Genomic DNA, 22,768 nt, shown 5'->3' with positions numbered 1-22,768 from the left:
TCAAATACTTTGCCAATTTTTAACTGAGTTGTTTGCTTTTGTGTTGTTGAGTTGCAGAACTTCTTTATATACTCTAGATATTAACCCCTCATTAGATACATAATCTGCAAATATTTCCTCCCATTCAATGGCACACTGATAGTGTACTTTGGCGCACAAATGTTTTTAATTTTAGTATCATCCAATCTAATTTGAATTATTTTTGAATTATCATTTTATTCTCAGAATTCTAAAATTCTATCACTATGTACCTAGTGGGAATCTTTTTCATTTGTCCAACTACATAGCTAAAGAAGACTATAATTTTATGCTTATCTCCAACACAGAGAAAAAATTTTCTATTATTCAATTAAGTATTTTATCCCCCTCATTTTCTGCCTTATTTCTTTCTGGTAAGTTTATTAGATAGATATTGAGCCTCCTGGAATTATTCTTTCATATTTTCTTTCATATAATTCTTTCTTATTTTCCTCTTTTTTTCACTATATTCTGAGCAATTATATCACTTAATTTCCACATGATTAATTTGTCCTTTAAAAAGTGTCCATTCTATTAGTCCTTTTACAAATGTTGTCAATTATATTTTTAATTTCTAAGAATTCTTTCTTGCTCTCTGATTCTCCCTTTTCATACATTTATCACTTTGCTCATAGGTTTCATTGATACTAAAATATCTCTGAGATAGAAAATTGGAATTTATTTAATGTGCTCCCTGGGTTTTAAATGTTTTGTTTTGCCTGCCATTAGTTATTCTCCTTTGTCACCTTGGGCTATCTCTTTCATTCTGCACCTGTAGCTACATATGAACAGAGGACTGGATTGCTTGATACAGACATTAGCATGGATTCCCTCCATAGTTGTACAGGTCCAGCTCCCTCATCGGAGTCTCCTTTGAACAGGTCAACTGCGGACATTATGTATAAAAGGGCAGAATATGGCAACATACAGACTCCACTTGAGGATACATGGGCATGAAAGAGAAAGGAGAGTTGGAATATATCCCACTCTTCCAACCTAACTGCCAAAATAAGAAGGGCTTGGCATAAGTGTAATTTTTCCAGATTTTATGCTTCTCTTCATAACTTCTAACATGATTTAATTGCTTTGAGCTTACTTCTTTTTTCTCAGGCTCCTTTACTCCCTCCAGGTCCCCTTATTAGCCTGTACTTCACTTTCCTTAGAGAACGGTTCTCTCACTCATTCTTGGGTTAAATACTGCAAGTGTATATACCATGTATAGGGTGTACCTCTGGCTTAGCTACGTGGAATTAACTTCTTTAATCAATTACAGGTTCTCTCCTGCCCTTCGTATTATTATTGACTCTGACATTTCTCTAAATCTGTTTTATTCATTTTCCCTATGTTTTCTCTATCTTGTCAATCTGATTTACAAAAAATATGCACAATTTCTGGTTCCCTAGAGTGGATCATTTCTTGTTTCCTAGTGCTTTTATTGATTTATTCTCTTTCATACTGTCATAGAAAATAGGGAGACAGATGATGGAAAAATAGGAAGGGAGGAAGGAAAGGAGGGAGGAAGTGTTGGTTGATTATATCCAGGGCTCTACAAGTCTGCTGTGTCCACATTAGTTCTAGTCACACTCCTCTCTTCTGATGTACTAAAAAAAGCTTCACAAAAAGCCTTCTTGCCTCTATTTGTACACCAATACAAGCCATCCTCTCAGTAGAAGATTTGAATGATTAAACTACAGAGTGTTCGTTGAATCTACTGACACATCCCTCATTTGCGACCACAGGAGAAGACAATTTCTATTGAATGATGAAGATGGGAACTAGCTTGCAGTGGGTTGAAAAGTGGAAGATGAGGAAATGAAGACAGAGATTATTTTATGATTCATTCCAGAATAATAACTATAAAAAAGGAAGAATATGGGAGGGCAAGATAGACAGAACTCAATGAACACGGGAAGGGACTCTGGAATTAACCATGAAAGGAACTAATCAATACAGACAGTTCCCTAAAAGCATAAAAGGGAAGGGTGCAGAATGTCGGTAAATATCATCATTCAAGGATATTAACTGCAAACAGCAGAACTTACTGTCATCAGTCCAAATACAAAAAGAAATTTTTTAAATACAATAGACCCCAAACCCCAGGAAAAGTCGAGTTAAGCCTACAGAGCCAGAAACAACACTCACAGCCACAGGAACTGTTTCGGTGAATACTCCTCTGCTGTCACTACTGAAAACAGATACTGCAACTCACCATTTAACCAGAACTTTTGCCACTCCATCACCTGAAAGCCAAAAGCCTCCACCACCTCATTCAGTACAAAATGGATTCCACATGGTGCTTTCTGTTACTCTTTTCTAAAGAGTGGCCTCATGCAAGTACATGTGATTGGCAGTGCCTGTGTACCTGCAAAGATAACACCAGAAGCAAGGGAAACTGAGAAGGGGAGTTTCGGTCTCTACCTTAGGAAGGTGGGACTCAGAGTTGGCAACATTCTCAGAAATGTTATAATGATAGTGAGTGTTCAAAACGAGGACACAGGAAGTAGACTGACAGGCATTACATGTACTAGACACTAGCAACACAGGAGGGAAGGAAGAGCGCATGCCAAGAAATTAAGGTAGTTTTATAAGTTTCATGGTAGAAAACTGAGGAACTTTCCAGCTCAATTTGCTTTTCTTTGTTGACTTTGAGGTTGTAGGTTTTCTTTGTTTTCTTTGCTGACTAAGAGTCAGAAGTCTAAAGAGAGTAGAAAAGGTTTGAAAAAACAAGTTGTGAAACAAACAAGGGATATCGACAGGCAATTCACAGAAGAAATGCAAATGGTGAAGAAACATATAAAAAGATAATCAACCACACTAAATATCAGGGAAATTAAAATTAAAACCATGAGCTTTTTTTCACATATGATACTGGCGAAAAATGAAAGGGCTGATGATATTGGTGATGATCTGAGGAAAAAAGTGTCTCAAACGCTGCTGGTGGGAGACTAAATGGCTACTCTGGAGGGCACTTCAACCATGTCCATTATGACCCACCGGTTCCACTTTTTGATATATTGACAACTGCACATAAAGAACACATACCAAAGATGCTCATTTCACTGTGGTTCATGATACTGTATAAGGAAAACAAACTTCTAAAGAACCTAAGTAAAAAACATGGAAAGCAGCAACTTCTAAAGAATAGGGAGACCTATATAGAGTGACATTAAAAGGTCTTCAAGATTTAATGTCATTTCTTTAATTACAGAAAGATATAAAAATTATTTTGTGTAGAAAATGACAAAGAACAGTATATGTATTTACATATAATAAAAATAAATACAATTTGTTGAAGATTGCTCACATAACTACAAAGGAAGGATATTGGGTTGGACTATATAACACTTGCCGCTGCTGCTTGGCTCAGAACCACAGCAAATATGCAGCATCTCCTACCTCCACCAGCCATGCTGCCTTCCCCCACTTTCAACTAACACCTCCGCTGAGTGTTAATAGATCACCAGTGTTGTGAACCAGACCTCATTCCTGAGGGGTCTGAACCCCAGTAACCATTCCCCTTCCAAGCCCTGGTTGCTACACTTGTCCATTTACCACAACAAGAGGCATCCAAGTGAATCACCAGAATCTCAAACACATTCCTTCATTATTGATTGTGTAACAGCCCTAACTTCCCTGACAGTCAGGGCCAATTATTTTTGCCAAGATAGTGACTGTCTTCTAGCATCCAGATTCCTAGACGAGGAGCCTAAAGATTCCAGGGAAGAGCTGCAACTTATAATTCAATGGGACTCTCACTGAGTCACCTGATGAGTGTTTCCCCATTTGGTACTGTAACAGCACTCCAGCCGGTAGTAACGGTTAACTTGCTTCAAGCTTATGTACCTCTTGCTTGCTGACCTAAAACCCCTGATCTGTAGCAGAACTAACATGTTCCTCAAGATTTGCAGACCACTGGCCTTGAGGAGTGAAGGACCAAACTTTCCCAGAAAATAAGGCCTGACTACATTTGAAAATAAAGCCCATGGATGCCAGCAAATCTGTTCAGGGTCATGGTGGCATACAACCAACCACCTGAGCACCTGTTTCTCCTGCACACAGCCCCGTCCCTTTTCCCATATCTTCCCCTTTAGAGCCCTATGGCTTTACCAGGACGATGAAGATGGCCTTTGAGACGTTTGTCCACCATCTTCCCAAGTTGTTGGCTTCCTATAAGGGAAATTTCCTTTCCCACCACCACTTCTCTAACCTATTGTTTTCTAGTGGTGAGCAGCTAAACCTGAATTTAGAACTGGTTCTCTATCCAGTAACAGTACAAGGACAATTAACCCTGTAGAGCCCATAGTGAAGTAAGAAAGCACAAATTTCCTGAGTTGGTCATTGAGAATGATGGTAAGATGCTTCAACCTCTTAGTTCCCAGACCAAGGAAAGGAACCTAAATGCAAAGGTCTTTAATTCACAGTGTACACTGTATTGTGGAGAATGGCATCCCAATTCTCTTAAACTATCATCTACAAAGTGGCACTTCAGTTGTGCTTTTAGGAACCCATCCCAAAGATGTATCTGCTGGCAGCTCTGAATGTTTCAGAATATATTATGAGAAAAGAATCACATAATAGTTTTACTCCCACTGCTCCTTTGTTTTAAAATAGGTCCCTGGTCTGACATGATGTCATATAGAACCCTGTGCCTGTGGAACAAATATTCCATAAGCCCCCATTGATTCAATCGATTCAATTGATTCAATGTAATCCCTATCAAGATTCCAATAACCTTTTTCTATGGAAGTAGGAAAAAAGTGCTAAAATTTATATGGAACCACAAAAGACCCCAGGATAGCCAATACAATCCTGAAAAAGAACAACAAAGTGGGAAGCTGTATTATTTCAAGCTATATTATAAAGGTATAGCAATCAAAAAAGAATGGTACTGGCACAAGAACAGGCACACAGATGAATAGAATAGTACTGAGAGACTGGAAATAAAACCACGTGTATATGGTAAACTAGTATTTGACAAAGGAGCCAAGAATACTCAATGGCGAAAAGATCATCTCTTCAATAATTGGCACTGGAAGTTGGATACTCACATGTAAAAGAACGAAATTAGACCCATATCTTAAACCACTCAAAAATTAACTCAAAATGAATTTAAGACTTAAATGTAAGACTAGAAACCATAAAACTCCTAGTGGAAAATATAGGGGAAAAGCTCCTTGATGTAAGTCTCAGCAACAATTTTTGGGATATGGTACCTAAAGCATAAAGAACAAAATACAAAATAAAAAGTAAGTAAAAGATACTACACCAAAATGAAAAGCTTCTACACAGTGAAAGAAATAATCCACAAATTGAAAAGGCGAGCTATGGAATGAGACAAAGTACTTACAATTCATGTATCTGATAAGAGGTTAATGCCCAAAATACACAAAGAATTCATACAACTGAATAGCAGAAAAACAAATAATCCAACTCAAAAATTGGCAAAAGACCTGAACAGACTTTTTTTCAAAGCAGATATTGAAATGGCCAACAGGTACATGAAAAGGTGCTCAATATCACTCATCATCAGCGAAATGCAAATCAAAACCTTAATGAGATATCACTTCACACCTGTTTGAATGACTATCATCACAACGACAATAGATAACAAATACTGGTAGGAATGTGGAGAAAGGGGAACACTTATGCATTGCTAGTGGGAATACAAACTGGTACAGTCACTATGGAAAACAGTGTAGAGGTTCCTCAAAAAATGAAAAATAGGATAGAGGCAAGATGGCAGAGGAGTAGCAGACTGAAATGAAATCAGGTCACAGGAGTTCAGCTAGATAGTTATCAAACCATTCTGAACACCTACAAACTCAATGGGAGATTGAAGAGAAGAGGAGCAGCAATTCTAGGAACAGAAAATCGACCACTTTCTGGAAGGTAGGATGTGCTGAGAAGTGAATACAAAGCAACGGGAAGATAGATTACAGGGGAAGGGGCCGGCTCCTGGCAAGTGGTGGAGCAGTAGAGCATAAAATCAGAACTTTTAGAAGTCTGCTCCACTGAGGGATATCACTCCAGAGGCTAAGTGGGGGTGGAGCCCTCGTGGGGACATTGTGGTCTCAGGTCCCATGGAGTCACTGAAAGATCGGGGGTGTCTGAGTGTGGTAGAGCTCCCAGGTATCAGAGTACGGAAGCCGACCACAAAGACAGAGCCAATGAGTGAGCTCTCAGCTAGGAGTTACCTTAAACCATGATCCGCAGCACAGTCAGACCACTGCTCTTTGAGCAGGGACCCCACAGGTGGCAAAGCCAGGGAGACTCACCTTCCTCCTCTAGAGGCGGGAATCTGCTGGGTTTGGAGACTCCAAATGGGGCTGTGTGCCAGAGACAGAAATACTCATTCAGAGGCTGGGATAGCCCAGAGCATGGTCAGAGACCAGGGAGACGAGAGTGACTGACCCCTTTTCTCTGAGGGTGCACTGAGGAGTGGGGCCCCAAGCTCTCGGCTCCTCCGGGCTGGAGATTGGGAGGCCACCATTTTCATTCCTGTCGTCCAGAGCTCTATGGAAAGCATTCAGGGAACAAAAACTCCTGAGAACGAACTCCAGCAGATTTCTTAGCCTGGCCCCTGGCAAAGGTGGTGCAATTCTGCCTCAGGCAAAGACATTTGAGAATCGCTACAACAGGCCCCTCCCCCAGAAGATCAGCAAGAACATCCAGCCAAGACCAAGCTCACGGATCAAGAACAGCAGAACTCCAGAGCTAGGGGAAAGCAATGCATGGAATTCATGGCTTTCTCCCGATGATCCTTTAGTCTGGCAAAATTAAATTAAATTTTTTTAAATTTTATAATTTTCTTATTTTAATTTTTTAACTTTTCCTCTTTCCTCTTTTAACGTTTTTTAACTAGTTTATCTTAATAATACCTTTCTTTAAAAAATCTCTTTAAACCTTCATTATTATAGTCATATTTTATCCTTCATTGTATTTAACCTTATATTTTGTATATAGTTTTTTTTTTTTTTTCTAAAAAATTTTGGGATACAATTTCGTCTAATAGATCAAAATATACCCTAAATCTAGCACAGGGATTTGTTCTCATCTCCAGCCTGAGCACATTCTCTCCCCCCTTTTTTTTTCCTTCTTTCTTTTTCCAGCCAACTTATCAATTCCTTTTTTAGATTCTTTTTAGTTGTTATCTTTACAGTCATATTCCATCCCTTCATCGTGTTTACCCTTATTTTTGTATATATATATACGTTTTTCTTTCTTTAAAATTCTGGGAGGTAGTTTCTTCTAAGAGACCAAAATACACCCAAAATCAAGTGGGTGGCTCTGTCCTATTCAACAGCCTAATATACGCGCGCACGTGTGTGTGTGTGTGTGTGCGTGTGTATTTTTTTTTTTAAAGATTTTATTTATTTATTTGACAGACAGAGATCACAAGTAGAGAGGCAGGCAGGAGAGAGAAGAGGAAGCAGGCTCCCTGCAGAGCAGAGAGCCCGATGTGGGGCTCGATCCCAGGACCCTGGGATCATGACCTGAGCCGAAGGCAGAGGCTTTAACCCACTGAGCCACCCATGTGCCCCGTGTGTGTATTTTTAAAATTTCTTTTTATCCCCTTCCTTCTCCCCTCAATTTGGGGTCTCTTCTGATTTGGTTAGCATACACTATTCTGGGGTCTTCGCCACTCTTTTAGTATTTTATTCTCTCATTCATGTATTTTTATCTGGATAAAATGACAAGGCAGAAAAACTCACCACAAAAAAAAAAAAGAACAAGAGGCAGCACCGACAGCTAGGGACCTAATCAATACAGACATTGGTAATATGTCATATCTAGCGTTCAAAATGACGATTCTCAAGGTGCTAGCTGGGCTTGAAAAAGGCATGGAGGATTTTAGAGAAACGCTGTCTGAAGAAATAAAATCCCTTTCTGGAGAAATAAAAGAACTAAAATCTAACCAAACTGAAATCAAAAAAGCTATTAATGAGGTACAATCAAGAATGGATGCTCTTACTGCTAGGATAAATGAGGCACAAGAGAGAATTAGTGATAGAGAAGACCAAATGATGGGGAATAAAGATGCTGAGCAAAAGAGAGACAAACAACTACTGGACCATGAGGGGAGAATTCGAGAGATAAGTGATACCATGAGATGAAACAATATTAGAATAATTGGGATTCCAGAACAAGAAGCAAGAGGGGAGAGGGGGCAGAAGGTTTATTGGGGCAAATTATAATAGAGAATTTCCCTAATATGGCAAAGGGAACAAGCATCAAAACCCAGAAGGCACAGAGAACCCCCCTCAAAATCAATAAAAATAAGTCCACACCCCATCATCTAATAGTAAAACTTACTAGTCTTAGTGACAAAGAGAAAATCCTGAAAGCAGCTCAGGACAAGAAACCTGTAACATACAATAGTAGAAATATTAGATTGACAGCAAATGTATCCACAGAGACCTGGCAGGCCAGAAAGGACTGGCATGATATATTCAGAGCACTAAATGAGAAAACTATGCAGCCAAGAATACTATATCCAGCTAGGCTATCATTGAAAATAGGAGAGAGAAAAATCTTCCAGGACAAACAAAAAAAAAAAAAGAATTTGTAAACACCAAACCAGTCCTATAGGAAATATTGAAAGGGGTCCTCCAAGCAAAGAGAGAGCCTAAAAGTAGAAGACCAGAAAGGAAAAGAAACAATATACAGTAACAGTCACCTTACAGGCAATACAAGGGCACTAAATTTATATCTTCCAATAGTTATCCTGAATGTAAATGGGCTAAATACCCCAATCAAAACACACAGGGTATCAGAATGGACATAAAAACAAAACCCATCAATATGCTGTCTGTAAGAAACTCATTTTAGACCCCAGGACACCTCCAGATTTAAAGTGAGGGGGTGAAAAACAATTTACCATGCTAATGGACATCAAAAGAAAGCTGGGGTGGTGATCCTTATATCAGATAAATTAGATTTTAAGCCAAATACTATAATAAGAGATGAGGAAGGAAGCTATATCTTACTCAAAGGGTCTGTACAACAAGAAGATCTAACAATTTTAAATATCTATGCCCCTAACATGGAAGCAGCCAACTATATAAACCAATTAATAACAAAATCAAAGAAACACATTGACAATAATACAATAATAGTAGGGGACTTTAACACCCCCTCACTGAAATGGACAGATCATCCAAGCAAAATATCAAAAAGGAAATAAAGGACACACTGGACCAGATGGACATCACAGATATATTCAGAACATTCCATCCAAAGCAAAAGAATACACATTTTTCTCTAGTGCACATGGAACATTCTCCAGAATAGATCACATCCTGGGTCATAAATCAGGTCTCAACCGGTATCAAAAGATTGGGATCTTTCCCTGCATATTTTTAGACCACAACGCTCTGAAGCTAGAACTCAATCACAGGAGGAAATTTGGAAAGAACCCAAATACATGGAGACTAAACAGCATCCTTCTAAAGAATGAATGGGTCAACCAGGAAATTAAAGAAGAATTGAAAAAATTCATGGAAACAAATGATAATGAAAACACAATGGTTCAAAATCTGTGGGACACAGCAAAGACAGTCCTGAGAGGAAATATATAGCGGTACAAGCCTTTCTCAAGAAACAAGAAAGGTCTCAAATACACAATCTAAGCCTACACCTAAAGGAGCTGGAGAAAGAACAACAAAGAAAGCCTAAACCCAGCAGGAGAAGAGAAATCATAAAGATCAGAGCAGAAACCAATCAAATAGAAACCAAAAGAACAGGAGAACAAATCAACAAAACTAGGAGCTGGTTCTTTGAAAGAATTAATCATTGATAAACCCCTGGCCAGACTTATCAAAAAGAAAAGAGAAGGGACCCAAATAAATAAAATCATGAATGATAGAGGAGAGATCACAACCAACACCAAAGAAATACAAACAATTATAAGAACATATTATGAGCAACTATACGCCAATAAATTTGACAATCTAGAAGAAATGGATGCTTTCCTAGAGACATATGAACTACCAAAACTGAACCAGGAAGAAATAGAAAACGTGAACAGACCCATAACCAGTAAGGAGATTGAAGCAGTCATCAAAAATCTCCCAAAAAAAAAAAAGAGCCCAGGGCCAGGTGGTTTCCCAGGGGAATTCTACCAAACATTTAAAGAAGAATTAATACCCATTCTCCTGAAACTGCTCCAAAAAATATAAATGGAAGGAAAACTGCCAAACTCATTTTATGAAGCCAGCATTACCTTGATCCCAAAACCAGATAAAGACCCCATCAAAAAAGAGAATTACAGATCAATATCCTTGATGAACACAGATGCAAAAATTCTCACCATAATACTAGCCAACAGGATCCAACAGTACATTAAAAGAATTATTCACCACAACCAAGTGGGATTTATAACTGGGCTGCAAGTTTGGTTCAACATCTGCAAATCAATCAATGTGATACAATACATTAATAAATGAAAGAACAAGAACCATATGATACTCTCAATAGATGCTGAAAAAGCATTTGGCAAAGTACAGCATCTTTTCTTGATCAAAACTCTGCAAAGTGTAGGGATAGAGGGTACATTCCTCAATATCATCAAAGTCATCTATTAAAAGCCCACAGTGAATATCTTCATCAATGGGGAAAATCTGAGAGCTTTTCCACTAAGATCAGGAACATGGCAGGGATGTCCACTATCACCACTGCTATTCAACATAGTACTAGAAGTCCTAGCCTCAGTAATCAGACAACAAAAAGAAATTAAAGGCATCCAAATCAGCAAAGAAGTCGTCAAATTTTCACTATTTGCAGATGATATGATACTATTATGTGGAAAACCCAAAAGACTCTAGTCCAAAACTGCTAGAACTTGTACAGGAATTCAGTAAAGTGTCAGGATATAAAATCAACGCACAGAAATCAGTTGCATTTCTATACACCAACACCAAGACAGAAGAACGAGAAATTAAGGCGTCGATCCCATTTACAATTTCACCCAAAACTGTAAGATACCCAGGAATAAACCTAACCAAAGAGGCAAAGAATCTGTACTCAGAAAACTATAAAGTACTTCTGAAAGAAATCGAGCAAGACACAAAGAAATGGAAAAACATTCCATGCTCATGAATTAGAAGAACAAATATTGTGAAAATGTCTATGCTACCTAAAGCAGTCTACACATTTAAGGCAATCCCTATCAAAATACCATCAATTTATTTCAAAGAAATAGAACAAATAATCCTAAAATTTATATGGAACCAGAAAAGGCCCCAAATAGCCAGAGGAATGTTGAAAAAGAAAGCCAAATTTGGTGGCACCACAATTCCAGACTTCAAGCTCTATTACAAAGCTGTCATCATCAAGACAGTATGGTAATGGCACAAAAAACAGACACATAGATCAATAGAACAGAATACGGAGCCCAGAAATAGACCCTCAACTCTATGGTCAACTAATCTTTGACAAAGCAGGAAAGAATAGTCAATGGAAAAAAGACAAGTCTCTTCAACAAATGCTGTTGGGAAAATTGGGACAGCCACATGCAGAAATATGAAACTGGACCATTTCCTTACACCACACACAAAAATAGACTCAAAATGGATGAAAGACCTCAATGTGAGACAGGAATCCATCAAAATCCTTGAGGAGAACACAGGCAACAATCTATTTGACCTCAGCTGCAACAACTTCTTTCTAGGAACATTGCCAAAGGCAAGGGAAGCAAAGGCAAAAAAGAACCATTGGGACCTCATCAAGATCAAAAGCTTTTGCACAGCAAAAGAAACACTCAACCAAACCAAAAGACAACTGATAGAATGGGAGAAGATAATCACTAATGACTTATCAGATAAAGGACTAGTATCCAAAATCTATAAAGAACTTATCAAACTCAACACCCAAAGAAGAAATAATCCAATCAAGAAATGGGCAGAGGACATGAACAGACATTTCTGCAAAGAAGACATCCAGATGGCCAACAGACACATGAAAAAGTACTCCACGTCACTCGGCATCAGGGAACTACAAATCAAAACCACAATGAGATACCACCTCACACCAGTCAGAATGGCTAAAATTAACAAGTCAGGAAACGACAGGTATTGGCAAGGATGTGAAGAAAGGGGAACCCTCCTACACTGTTTGTGGGAATGCACCTGGTGCAGCCACTCTGGAAAACAGCACGGAGGTTCCTCAAAGAGTTGAAAATAGAGCTATCCTATGACCGACCCAGCAATCACACCACTGGATATTTACCCAAAGATACAAATGTAGTGATCCAAAGGGGCACATGCACCCAAATGTTTATAGCAGCAATGTCCACAATAGCCAAACTATGGAAAGAACCTAGATGTCCATCAACAGATGAATGGATAAAGAAGAAGTGGTATACATACATACATACATACATACATACATATACATACACACACACACACTGGAATACTATGCAGCCATCAAAAGAAGTGAAATCTTGCCATTTGCAATGACGTGGATGGAACTAGAGGGTATTATGCTGAGCAAAATAAGTCAACCAGAGAAAGACAATTATCATATGATCTCCCTGATATGAGGAATTTGAGATGCAGAGTAGGGGGTTTGCGGGGTAGGGAAGGAAAAAAATGAAACAAGATGGGATCGGGAGGGTGACAAACCGTAAAAGACTCTTAATGTCACAAAATAAACTGAGGGCTGCTGGGGGGAGAAGGGGTATGGAGAAGATGGTTGGGTTATGGACATTGGGGAGGGTATGTGATATGGTGAGTGCTGTGAAGTGTGTAAGCCTGACAATTCGCAGACCTGTACCCCTGGTGCAAATAATACATTATATGTTAATAAAAATAATAATTTTTAAAATGTAAAATAGAACTACCACATCATCCAACAATTTCACCTTTGGGTATGTATGTGAAGGAAACAAAATCAGTATATCAAAGAAATATCTACACCCCCATATTCACTGCAGCATGATTCACAAAAGACCTGGAAAAAACCTAAGTGTCTTCCAACAGGTAAATGGTTTTAAGTGGATAAAGAAAATATGTATGTGTTAGAATACTATTCAGCCATAAACAATAAGGAAATCCTGCTACTTGAGACCACATAACATGCATGGACCTTGAAGGCATTATACTAAGTAAAATAAGTCAGAGGAAGACAAATACTTCATGGTATCACCTATTATCACCTATATGTGGAATCTTAAAACAAACAACAAAAAAAATTCATAAAGAAATCAGATATATGGTTACCAAAGGAGAGATGTGAGAGAATTGAATGAAAGCAGCAAAAAGGTACAAAATTCCAGTTATAAGATAAATAAGTACTGGAGATATACTAAACATTTTAACTAAAATAAATACTGCTGTATGGCATATTTAAACATTTCTAGGAGAGTAAATGCTAAGTTTTATCACAAGGAAAAAAAGCACTTTTTTCTTACATCTATATGAGATGATGAGTGTTAACTTATTGCAAAAATCATTTTGCAATACATGTCAATAAATCATTACATTTTACCTCTTAAACTTATATAGTGCTCTATGTCAGTTATATCTCAGTACAACTGAAAGGAAAAAAAAAAGAAAATATTCCATTAGGACTTAGGATAGCTGACATGTGACTATACCACATATGCTTACGCCTATGAGGTTGAATTGCTGGCCCTTCCGAAGAGGAAGGGGTCCGCCATGGTCAATCTTCCACCAAGCAGTTGGTTGGTTACCTTGAGAAATGGTGCTCTAGTAGAGGGCTGGCCTGGACTGTTGACATGTTGGACATTCAGAGGTCACAGTAGCTAGACTGGCCTTGGTAAGTGGGAGCACATGCTGTGGGGCTCCTGCAGAGCCCCATCTCTGCTACCACAGTCCCTTCTGCTATGGGCCCATTGTGTTGGCACAGAGGTGGTAAATGAAAGATGCAGTCTGACAGCAATTGGCCACGTCTTTCTGTCTGCCTGGCTGTGTATGCCTCTTCTGTGCTAGGCGCATTGTGACCACTTCCACATGAGCAAGCACATTTGCGTCTGTCATTTACCACTGCCTAGCAGTCCTTATATAGCTTAACTGTGAACCGCTTCTGTGGTCACAGAAAGTAGATGACCTCTGAAAAGATTCTGTCTTCCCACAATCTTTACAGACCTCACCTAGTTGAAGCAATACTGCAGCTACTGTCCATTTTCAATTTCTACCCACACACCAAATGGCTCATTCGTACACCAGGCTCGGACTTTCCATTCCTCCTGTAGCCAGTTATAAGAAAGTCCCCACATAACCATATATGTAAGCTGAGGAAAAGATGCATGTCTACTAGTGGTGAAAACCTGGGATCTAGACTCTTGCTTATGCAGCTGGCACACCCACTTTGTTCCCAGTCCTGCTCTGTTCCAGATGTACTACACCTCCATCTAATCACTGTTGCTGGGCCTGCCTGACCTCAAGACTTGGTGGGTCCCAAAGAACTCAGCTCATTATGGGCAGTTCCAAGTCCATGGCCCTTTGCTGATTCCATGACCAGCTTCTCTCTCTCTCTCTCTTTTTTTTTTTTTTTTTTGTTAACCAGAACCCAGTGGTATACCAGGTGTTTCTGGCATATTATTCTCTTTCTTAAGGACATATAATTCTCCTCTGCTTAAAGCATGGACTGGCACTCAGCCTCCCTGACCCCTCGCTTGCTTGGCTATGGTGCACTGTTTTACTATAATGTTGTTCCTAATATTGTGTCCCTTTTCTGTAATAAATTCTAGATTTGTAAGGATTGTCATTGTGGGTCCTGTGCATCTTTTAGCAATTAAATTCTGCTCAACCATCACTGTTAATGCAAAAACCTAGAAAGCTGAATACTCAGAACAAATTAATTAGCTGATTATTTACTAATAAATGTTGTTGAGGTTTTTCAACAAAACTACCACTTTGGTTAATATATCCAATATTAAAGATTTTTCTTACAGTTGTTTGGTCAATCAGTAGCTTTTTAAATTTTTTTTATTGTAAAATAAAACACAGATACAGAAACACCGACAAAGAGACATGATGAACAGAGTTTAATGTTGTTATAACGTACACTCTGGTAACCACCATTCCAGTCAAGAAATAAAACTCTGGAAGGCATTTCAGGAGCTCCTTCATGTACACCTTCCTAACTACTACCCCTTTTTCCCCCTGAAAGTAGCCGCTCTCCTGACTTTTATAGTTATCACTTCTCTGCATTTCTTTATAGGTTTATCAGTCAAGTGTGTAAGCCTAGATACCAGTTTAGTCTTCCCTACTTTTAAAAATTTCATGTGTCTTCTAAATTTCTCTTAATTTACACCTACCTATATAAGAAGAACATATATGAGGTTTGATCTATAGTTTCCCACCACCTGGTCTTGCTGATTGTATATCCATAGTTCCATTCAGTGTGTTCCTCTGCCTTCTGTGTGTCCTGCAAACTAGTGGCTGCACACAGAGACTAGATCAGATTTAGGTTAGAGGTCTTCAAACCTAAATTTTTAGGTTTGTTTAGTAGTGTTTTGTTCTCTCATGTACCAATGTTGGCTTTTCTCCCTTTGTGACGTTAGCGGCTGTGGATGCTCAATGTTACCAATCCCTACGTTGATACCACCTTAGTTATTTTTTTTCTAGTGTTCTTTCTATAACACATTAATTAGGAGGGACCCATCATAAAACTGGGTTATTGCATATTGATAACAATTTGTGACCTTTACATCTGAAATTCGTATTTGCTGGATATAAAATCCTTGGCTCAAATATTCTCCCCTTGAAAACCTTAAATAAGTGATCCCAATTTGTTCTCGCCCAAAACATTAAAAAGTCTGATGATTAATTTCATTTGTTTTAACCTATAAGTCATGTCTGTTTATGTCTTGAAGTCCAAATGACTTTTTGTCTTTTTCTTTAAAGTTCATATACTTTTTTTGGATGCCTGAGTGGCTCAGTCAGCTAAGTGTCTGACTTCAGCTCAGGTCATGAGCTGAAGGACAGCTGGGATGGAGACCTACAGCAGAGTTGGGTCCCCTGCTCAGCGAGGATCCTGATTTTCCCTCTGCCTGCCGCTCCCCCTGCTTGTACTCCAGCATGCTCACACTCGAGCTCTCTGATAAGTAAATAAAATCTTAAAAAAAAATAAAGTTCATATAATTTTACTAGATACACCTTGGTCATACCTGGTTTAAATTCTCAGGTACAGAGTGTATTCTTCTCATATGTCATTTTGAATCTTTTTTGCTGTTTCTTTCAAGAAAATTATGAACTATAGTTCCTAGGGTTAAGTCTGCTTCCTTACTCTTATTTACTTCTTCAGGGACTCTTATTATCTATATGCTGCATGTTCTATCTTCAATAATTGTCAATTTTGCTTGAATCCTTTATCTCTTATTTTTTCAACTAAAAATTTTCCTCCTTTTAACTGTTTCTTTAGGATATCATCTATTCTGCTGATCCATTCTCGTGTTCCTTCTAGTTACTTTTCATTTCTCAAGATTTCCTTTTTTTCCTAATCATTTCCTGAATTCTGTCACATCATCTCTGAACTCTTTCATGTGTATATCAATTTCTTAATGTCTTTTAGATTGAACTCAAAAAGGTCACGGTTTTGTTAGGGAGGATAAGGATGCTATTCTGCTCCTTACCAGCTCTTTTCTCCTATAACTCTGAGTGGGCTTTGACCTCAGTGATTTTCTACATCTCACTTTTGGTTCTCCTGAACATGTAAAAGAAACTGTGGCTTACAGAACTTTCCTCTTCTTTTGTTTCCCTATGGTATTCAAAAGTTGGCACTTGCTTTCTGGGTTTTTTCTTTTACCTTCCTGCTTTTATTTTATCTTTCTCTTTCAAATTTTGTCTCTACTGTCCCCATCTGGCTCAGTGTTGATTCCACTTCTAACAGCATCTCCAGTGTGGAGTGCTGCCCAAGTCAGCTATAGAAGATAGTTTCAAGAGTTCACACTGGCTACACTGCTGTAGCACCTTCAGACCTTGCCTGGGAACCTACATACTCACCTACTACTGACTGGCCAAAACCCCTCCTACTTCCAGCTGCTGTTCTCAAAGTGGACCATTCCACTACCAGTGAACAGAAGTTGACTATCTTGCTATTTCTCCTTTAGGGTCCTACGGTTGTCCTGTTATCTTTACTTTTCTACCACGTGGAGGCCAATACCTTTTAGATGTTATGTCTATGGATAATTATTCCCCATCTGCTCTACTGTTGGGGTTCACAGAAAGAACACTCACCTAGCTTTGTGTAAATGTTGTTCAAGGGTGTTTTGCTATCTAACTGCTCTTGGTTTCTGGGATCATCCCATCCTCCTTATTTCCTCCTACTTTTCTGAATCCCCTTATCATTGTCCTTGTGAGCACCACCTCCATGCCCACACCTTAAATAATGGTTGTTCTCCAGCATTTTGCCATAAGCCCCCTGTCTTGTCTTATTCTCCACACTACTTGGGAACCTTCCCTTTCTCCACTCATCTCTTCCTTTTCAAGTCAATATAAGTACCAAATGAATGAAACAGACTTTAAATACAAAGAATATAGATTTTAGCGGAATTGTTTGAGACACAGTTGAGACACTGAGGATGATGTTAGGTTCACAGCATTTAAAATTTGTCCTTATGAAGTTTCAGAAGTCCTGTGGATGTGGATTTCTGGATTCAATTTCACCCCCTGATCATCAGAATTCACATCCTTGAAGGATTAGATATTTTTACTTAGGGATAAGCACCCCTGTGGACCTATTAAAGGAAAAATGTAGGACTTCTCTTACAGAGAGCAGCTAATTTAGGCCAATTTTTTTCCTATTGAATCAACAAAAGAGTACAGCTGATTCTGAAATATATGAAGTAAGATATTTCATAGGAAACATCATCTACTCTGTACCTGATCCAATTAATACTAGAAAAATACGGGAAAATGCAATAAATACTGGTTGGTTATTGGCTGGCTTATTGTATAATCATGGCAAATTGTGCTACTGGACTTTTCCTGGAATCTCACTTAATCAGTGTCTGCCAAATAATTTTAAGATTATGTCCAAAGATTTAATTTGTGTGATTTATGTTTTCTAAATGATAGAATGATAATCTCTAAATAAAGCTTTCACACTGCTAATCTCTATAAGTAATTACGCCACAACTAAGATGCATTAGTCAGGGAAATTTAAAAACAATTCTAAAAACACCCCTTGATTCTTTACCTGGGAAAAGCAATTCGATAGGCCTTTTGGTTCTCTAGTGGCCAGCGGCAGCCACAGCTGAAATAAAGGAACTGTGTTTATTCAGCATGGAAGAATTACCCAGAAAGAATCTGGAAAGTCATAGTGCAAAAATTTTGCTAAAATTTCTCAAGTATTTTTATATCAGTTTGGTTGGGTTTAATTAGTTTGAGGTACCACTAACTCTGAGAATAAATATTGTTATTTGGTTTAGCAGAGATAAATCTAATTGCTGTTATAAATGTCGCTTGGTTTATAGGCAGCCGCCAGTAAAATGAGCAAGGCACAGTGGACACAGGATGAAGAGCCTATCTTATTCTCCTTTACCACCTTACCCCTCTCCATCTCATCGAATAGCTAACTGGTGCAGGTCTTCATTTTTTTGCTCCTGTGTCCCTTCCTTCCTACTCCTATTTTAGCGTATGTGCTACCAAAGTAAGCACCGTTCCTTCCTAGCCTTAATTGCATGAAAACATTGCAGTCAGTATATACATACACGACTTGTATACTTAGAGTGGTCTGAGATGTTGAATGATAATATAGAAGTCAGGGTCATAGTAGCCAAACTCAAAAGAGATGATTAAAAAAATAAAAGCACAATTTACAAAGATATGCCAAGATTAATGGAAACCAACACAGGATGAATTAGTGTCTTGCTGGGCTGCAACAGTGGGAGGTCGTTAACACCATTAGGCCTGAAAGGAGACGAGAGAGGAAACAGTTCCTAGAATAGAGAGTGCTGCCAATCCCAAACCACAGCCAGTAGGAAGAGGAGAAGGAATCAATTCTTCGACTCCTCCCTTCCTGCCCTCTGATTTCCTCTCGGCTGAAACAAAGCCAAAGCCAAAAGACTACAGAGGATAGCTTCTAGGGACACACATATGGGTGGTGAAGAACAGCAAATGCATCCGCCAAAGATAATAGAGTATCATCGCTTCGTATGTGAAGCATTGTTACTAACTTCTATTGAAATTAATTGAAAACTTATAGCTATAGAATAATATTCTATATAACAGAAGAGTAACTGGAAGAGAATACTTGCAAAATGTTTGCTGATTAAAGAAAACTTAGACTGAACTGTAAGCACAATACTAAAGTTAGGGGACTTGGGGCACCTGGGTGGCTCCGTTAGTTAAGCATCGGCCTTCAGTTCAGGCCATAATCCTGGGGTCCCCCGATGGAGCCCTGTGTCTGGCTCCTCATCCAGCAGGGAGTCTTCTCCCGCCCCTGCTTGTGCTCTCTCAATCTCTCTCTCAAATAAGTAAATGTTTTTTTTAAAAAATAAATAAAAAATAAAGTTAGGTGACTAGAACTGATTCTTTCTTAAATTCCTAGCAATTTAGGAGCTACCTACTACAGCAGGCTGCCGCTGAGGCTTTCCGTCTCAGACAGTTGGATGAACACACGGACGCCGGGATGGACAGATGGATTTATAGATGTCTCATAAAATTCTACACGCACAGCCCTGGATGTTATCTGGTCCAGCCCCTTCACTTTGCAGATGAGGAAACAGTTTCAAATTGTTTACAGAGCAATGCAGAATTAGGACCCAAATCATAGGACTCTCGGCTCTTCTGGCTAAAACGTGCCATCTCAGGGAGCCCGGGCCGTTCTGTCGTTAAGTGTTCAGCTCAGGTCATGATCCCAGGGTGCTGAGATCGAGCCCCGCCATCAGGCTCCCTGCTCAGCCGGAAGCCTGCTTCTCCCTCTCCCACTCCTCCTGCTTGTGTTCCCTCCCCGCCCCGTCAAAAAAATAGATAAAAACGTTAAAAAAATAATAAAACACGCCATCTCAAACTTTCCATTTGGAACCTGCTTCAGCCACATCAGTCAACTACCGACGACACACGCACACAGCCCAGTACTCACCGAGCAGGAGCCACCTCACGAGCGGGCCCGTGGCCGTCGCGCGCGCCCGTGGCCGTCGCGCGCGCCCGCGGTCCCGGCCCGGCCGCCGGAGGAATCTGGGGCGCGCACTCGCCTCTGCGCAAGCCCGGGGCAGCCCACTCGCCTCTGCGCGCGCGCGCTCGGGACTTCCGAAGTTTCAGGACGCCCCAAAGTGACACTTGAAAGTTCCACTCTCCAACCCGAAATACATACACTTGCCTTAATGTTGCTCCATTAAATCTTTATCTTACGTTCTATGAAAGTCCAATGAGAATAAGCTAAGCCTTGCCAGATTCTAAGTAAATGTGTCGTTTCCCCAAACACAGGCTTTTCCCTTTGAGAGACCTTCAAAGCGCCGCCTGACGGCAAACCAAGCTTTCACTCCTCAGTCCTCACGAACGTTCTAATTCCCGCTTGAAGAACCCGCAGCGGGACGTTCCCGGCGGGGCTGGATCTTCGGCCCCTCGCGCGGGGCGCCCCCCGGTTCCCGCTCTCGGGGCGCCCGGGTCTGCGTCCCGCCGCGGCCGGCTCGCACGTGCGGACGCGGGCGCCGTCCAGTCCCGCTACCGCCCAGTCCTCGTTTGGTGTCTTCGGGGCAACGCACTCGTGACGTCAGACGTACCAACTGTATGAAATGCCAAAAAGCTTGTTTTTGCGGCCGAAGCCGCGCTGTAAGCGCCGCCGGAGGCGAGTCCCCACGGACCGGGCCGGAACGGTCCCTCGGCTGGCGGGGCAGAGGCGGGGCGCGCGCCGCGGGCCGCTCCTCCCTGCGGAACATCCCGCTCGCGGCCCCGGAGACGCGTCCTGAGGAAACACGCGAACTTTCCCGCCGCGCAGGCGGCCTTGAAGGAAGTCCCGCTCGCCGGGCTCTTCGGCGTGAGAACCGCAGCGCGCTGAGGCGCAGAACGCGCCGTCGCCGACGCGGAGTCGGACCCCAGCCCCCGCCGGCGTCCGCGGCGCGGCGGCCGGGGCGGGACGCGCGGGAGGCGACCGCCAGGCCCCCCGCGTCCTCCTGAGGCGGCGCGCGCTTCCGGGGAGCCTCCGCGGCCGTCCTGTCCGCCGCGACGGCCGACGCCGGGAGCGCACGTCACAGCGGGACGCGTCCCCGAGGCCTTCGGCGCCCAGCGGAGTGCGGTGGCCCCGACGCCCGGCGTCGCAGCGGAGGCCCCCGCGGGCTGGCGACGCCGCTCGCCCCGCAAGGCTCGTCTTCTGCGCGCGGACACCGACGGGCACGGCCGAGAGAAACGGCCGCGCGGCGGGACTCCAGCCCGGCGCAAGGTGTCGCGGGCGTCCGCACGCAGCCCCCCCTCACAGGGCCCTGGAAGGAGCGGGCCGGGGCGGCACGAGCGGGCACGGACGGATACTCGAGATCCCCCACGGGCGGGCGGGCGGGCAGGCGTCCTTCGCGCTGGCAGCCACGGGCGGGCTGAGCTCCGCACCGTCTGAGGCCGCGCGGGGCGGGTAGGCGCGGGCGATGGCGCAGGCGCGGGCGCAGCCGTCGGGGAACGGCGCAGCCCCGCGTCGCCGGAGTCCACCGCCAGGGGGCGAGCACCGCACGCCGCGGGGGCTCCGGGAGGGAGGGAAATGGGGCGGGGGGAGCGGGGGGGAGCGGGGGGGAGCGGGGGTCCGCCCTGGGGGCTGCGTCCCTTACCTCCAGGTAGTACAGGTCCACGGTCGTGATCTGCGAGTCGAGGAAGTCCTCGTAGGTGCTGAACTGAGTGACGACGTTGTCCACGGCGCTGACGCCGTCGTCCCGATCCATCGCAACCCGGCCGCAGGGCGTCCCTAGCGACGGAGGCGCGGCGGCCCGTGCGCAGCTGCCCCGCCCCCTCCCCCCCGCGCGCGGTCTCGCCCGGCCCGGAGCCGCCGCGCAGCCGCGTGCGCTAGTCCCGCCCCCGCGCTCGTCCCCGAGTCTCCCCTCCGCGGCGCGGCGACGCCGTCTCCAACGGCCGCTCCGAACCCGCGGCCTCGAGCCGTGCGGAAGCGGGAGCCCCGGGGAGGTGCGGCCTGCGTCCGAGCGCGAGACGAGGACCCGGCGGGACGTGCGGAGCGGGCGCCGGCAGAGCGGACGTGGGCGCCGCGACCTCGCTCCGGAACGGCGTCCTGCGGCGGGAGCGCCCCGGGGAGCGCCCCGGCTCCTGAGGGCGATTCTGCGGGAAGCGCCCTGCGGAGCGAAGTCGTCGGAGATGACCTCGTGCCCGAACCCGAGAGCGGAATAATGACTCGTTAGGTCATTCTGAAAGGTGTATCCGAAAGGCTAATTAGTACTACTGTTTGGATATGAGGAAGAATGTATGGATTTCCAAAACTGAAGGAATTCAATGAAAATATCTTTGAAGACAAGACCTCTTTTGGCCCCAAGTGCTTGTTTTTTAAGCTTTTTTATTTTTAAAACGGATTTAAAGTAATCAACACTACAGATGGCAAAACGTTTTAGAACTCATTAGATTTTAATATTTTACAGATATTTATAAGTTAACATAGTACAATACTGAGCCTGTGGTAGTTGCTCTACGGCTTGAATTGCTTTTGAAGATTTTCAGATGAGCTAAAAAAAATTTAATGAAAATATCTGGTAAGATACAATTTAAAAGGTCATCTCAAAAATTGGGGTGTCACAATGTACAAATTTTAAGTGATATAGACACAACAATCTCAAGATTTCACTGACTTATTTTTT

General features: G+C 42.2%; 1 protein-coding gene across 1 annotated transcript in view; it reads right to left on the bottom strand.

Annotated features, from left to right (window-relative positions):
• Window positions 1-21,850, bottom strand: part of LOC308339046 (cilia- and flagella-associated protein 299-like) — a gene marked incomplete at both ends in the record, with an annotated part of 30,364 nt that extends 8,514 nt beyond the window's left edge. Inside the window, one exon of the mRNA XM_080797410.1 lies at window positions 21,740-21,850. Within this exon, the coding sequence (XP_080653536.1) occupies window positions 21,740-21,850 (111 nt within the window). The remainder of the gene's footprint in view (window positions 1-21,739) is intronic.
• Window positions 21,851-22,768: the final 918 nt, after the last annotated feature.

The sequence above is a fragment of the Martes martes genome (assembly GCF_963455335.1).
Source record: "Martes martes genome assembly, chromosome: 2".
Taxonomy (NCBI): domain Eukaryota; kingdom Metazoa; phylum Chordata; class Mammalia; order Carnivora; family Mustelidae; genus Martes; species Martes martes.
This window is presented reverse-complemented; position numbering and strand designations above follow the sequence as displayed.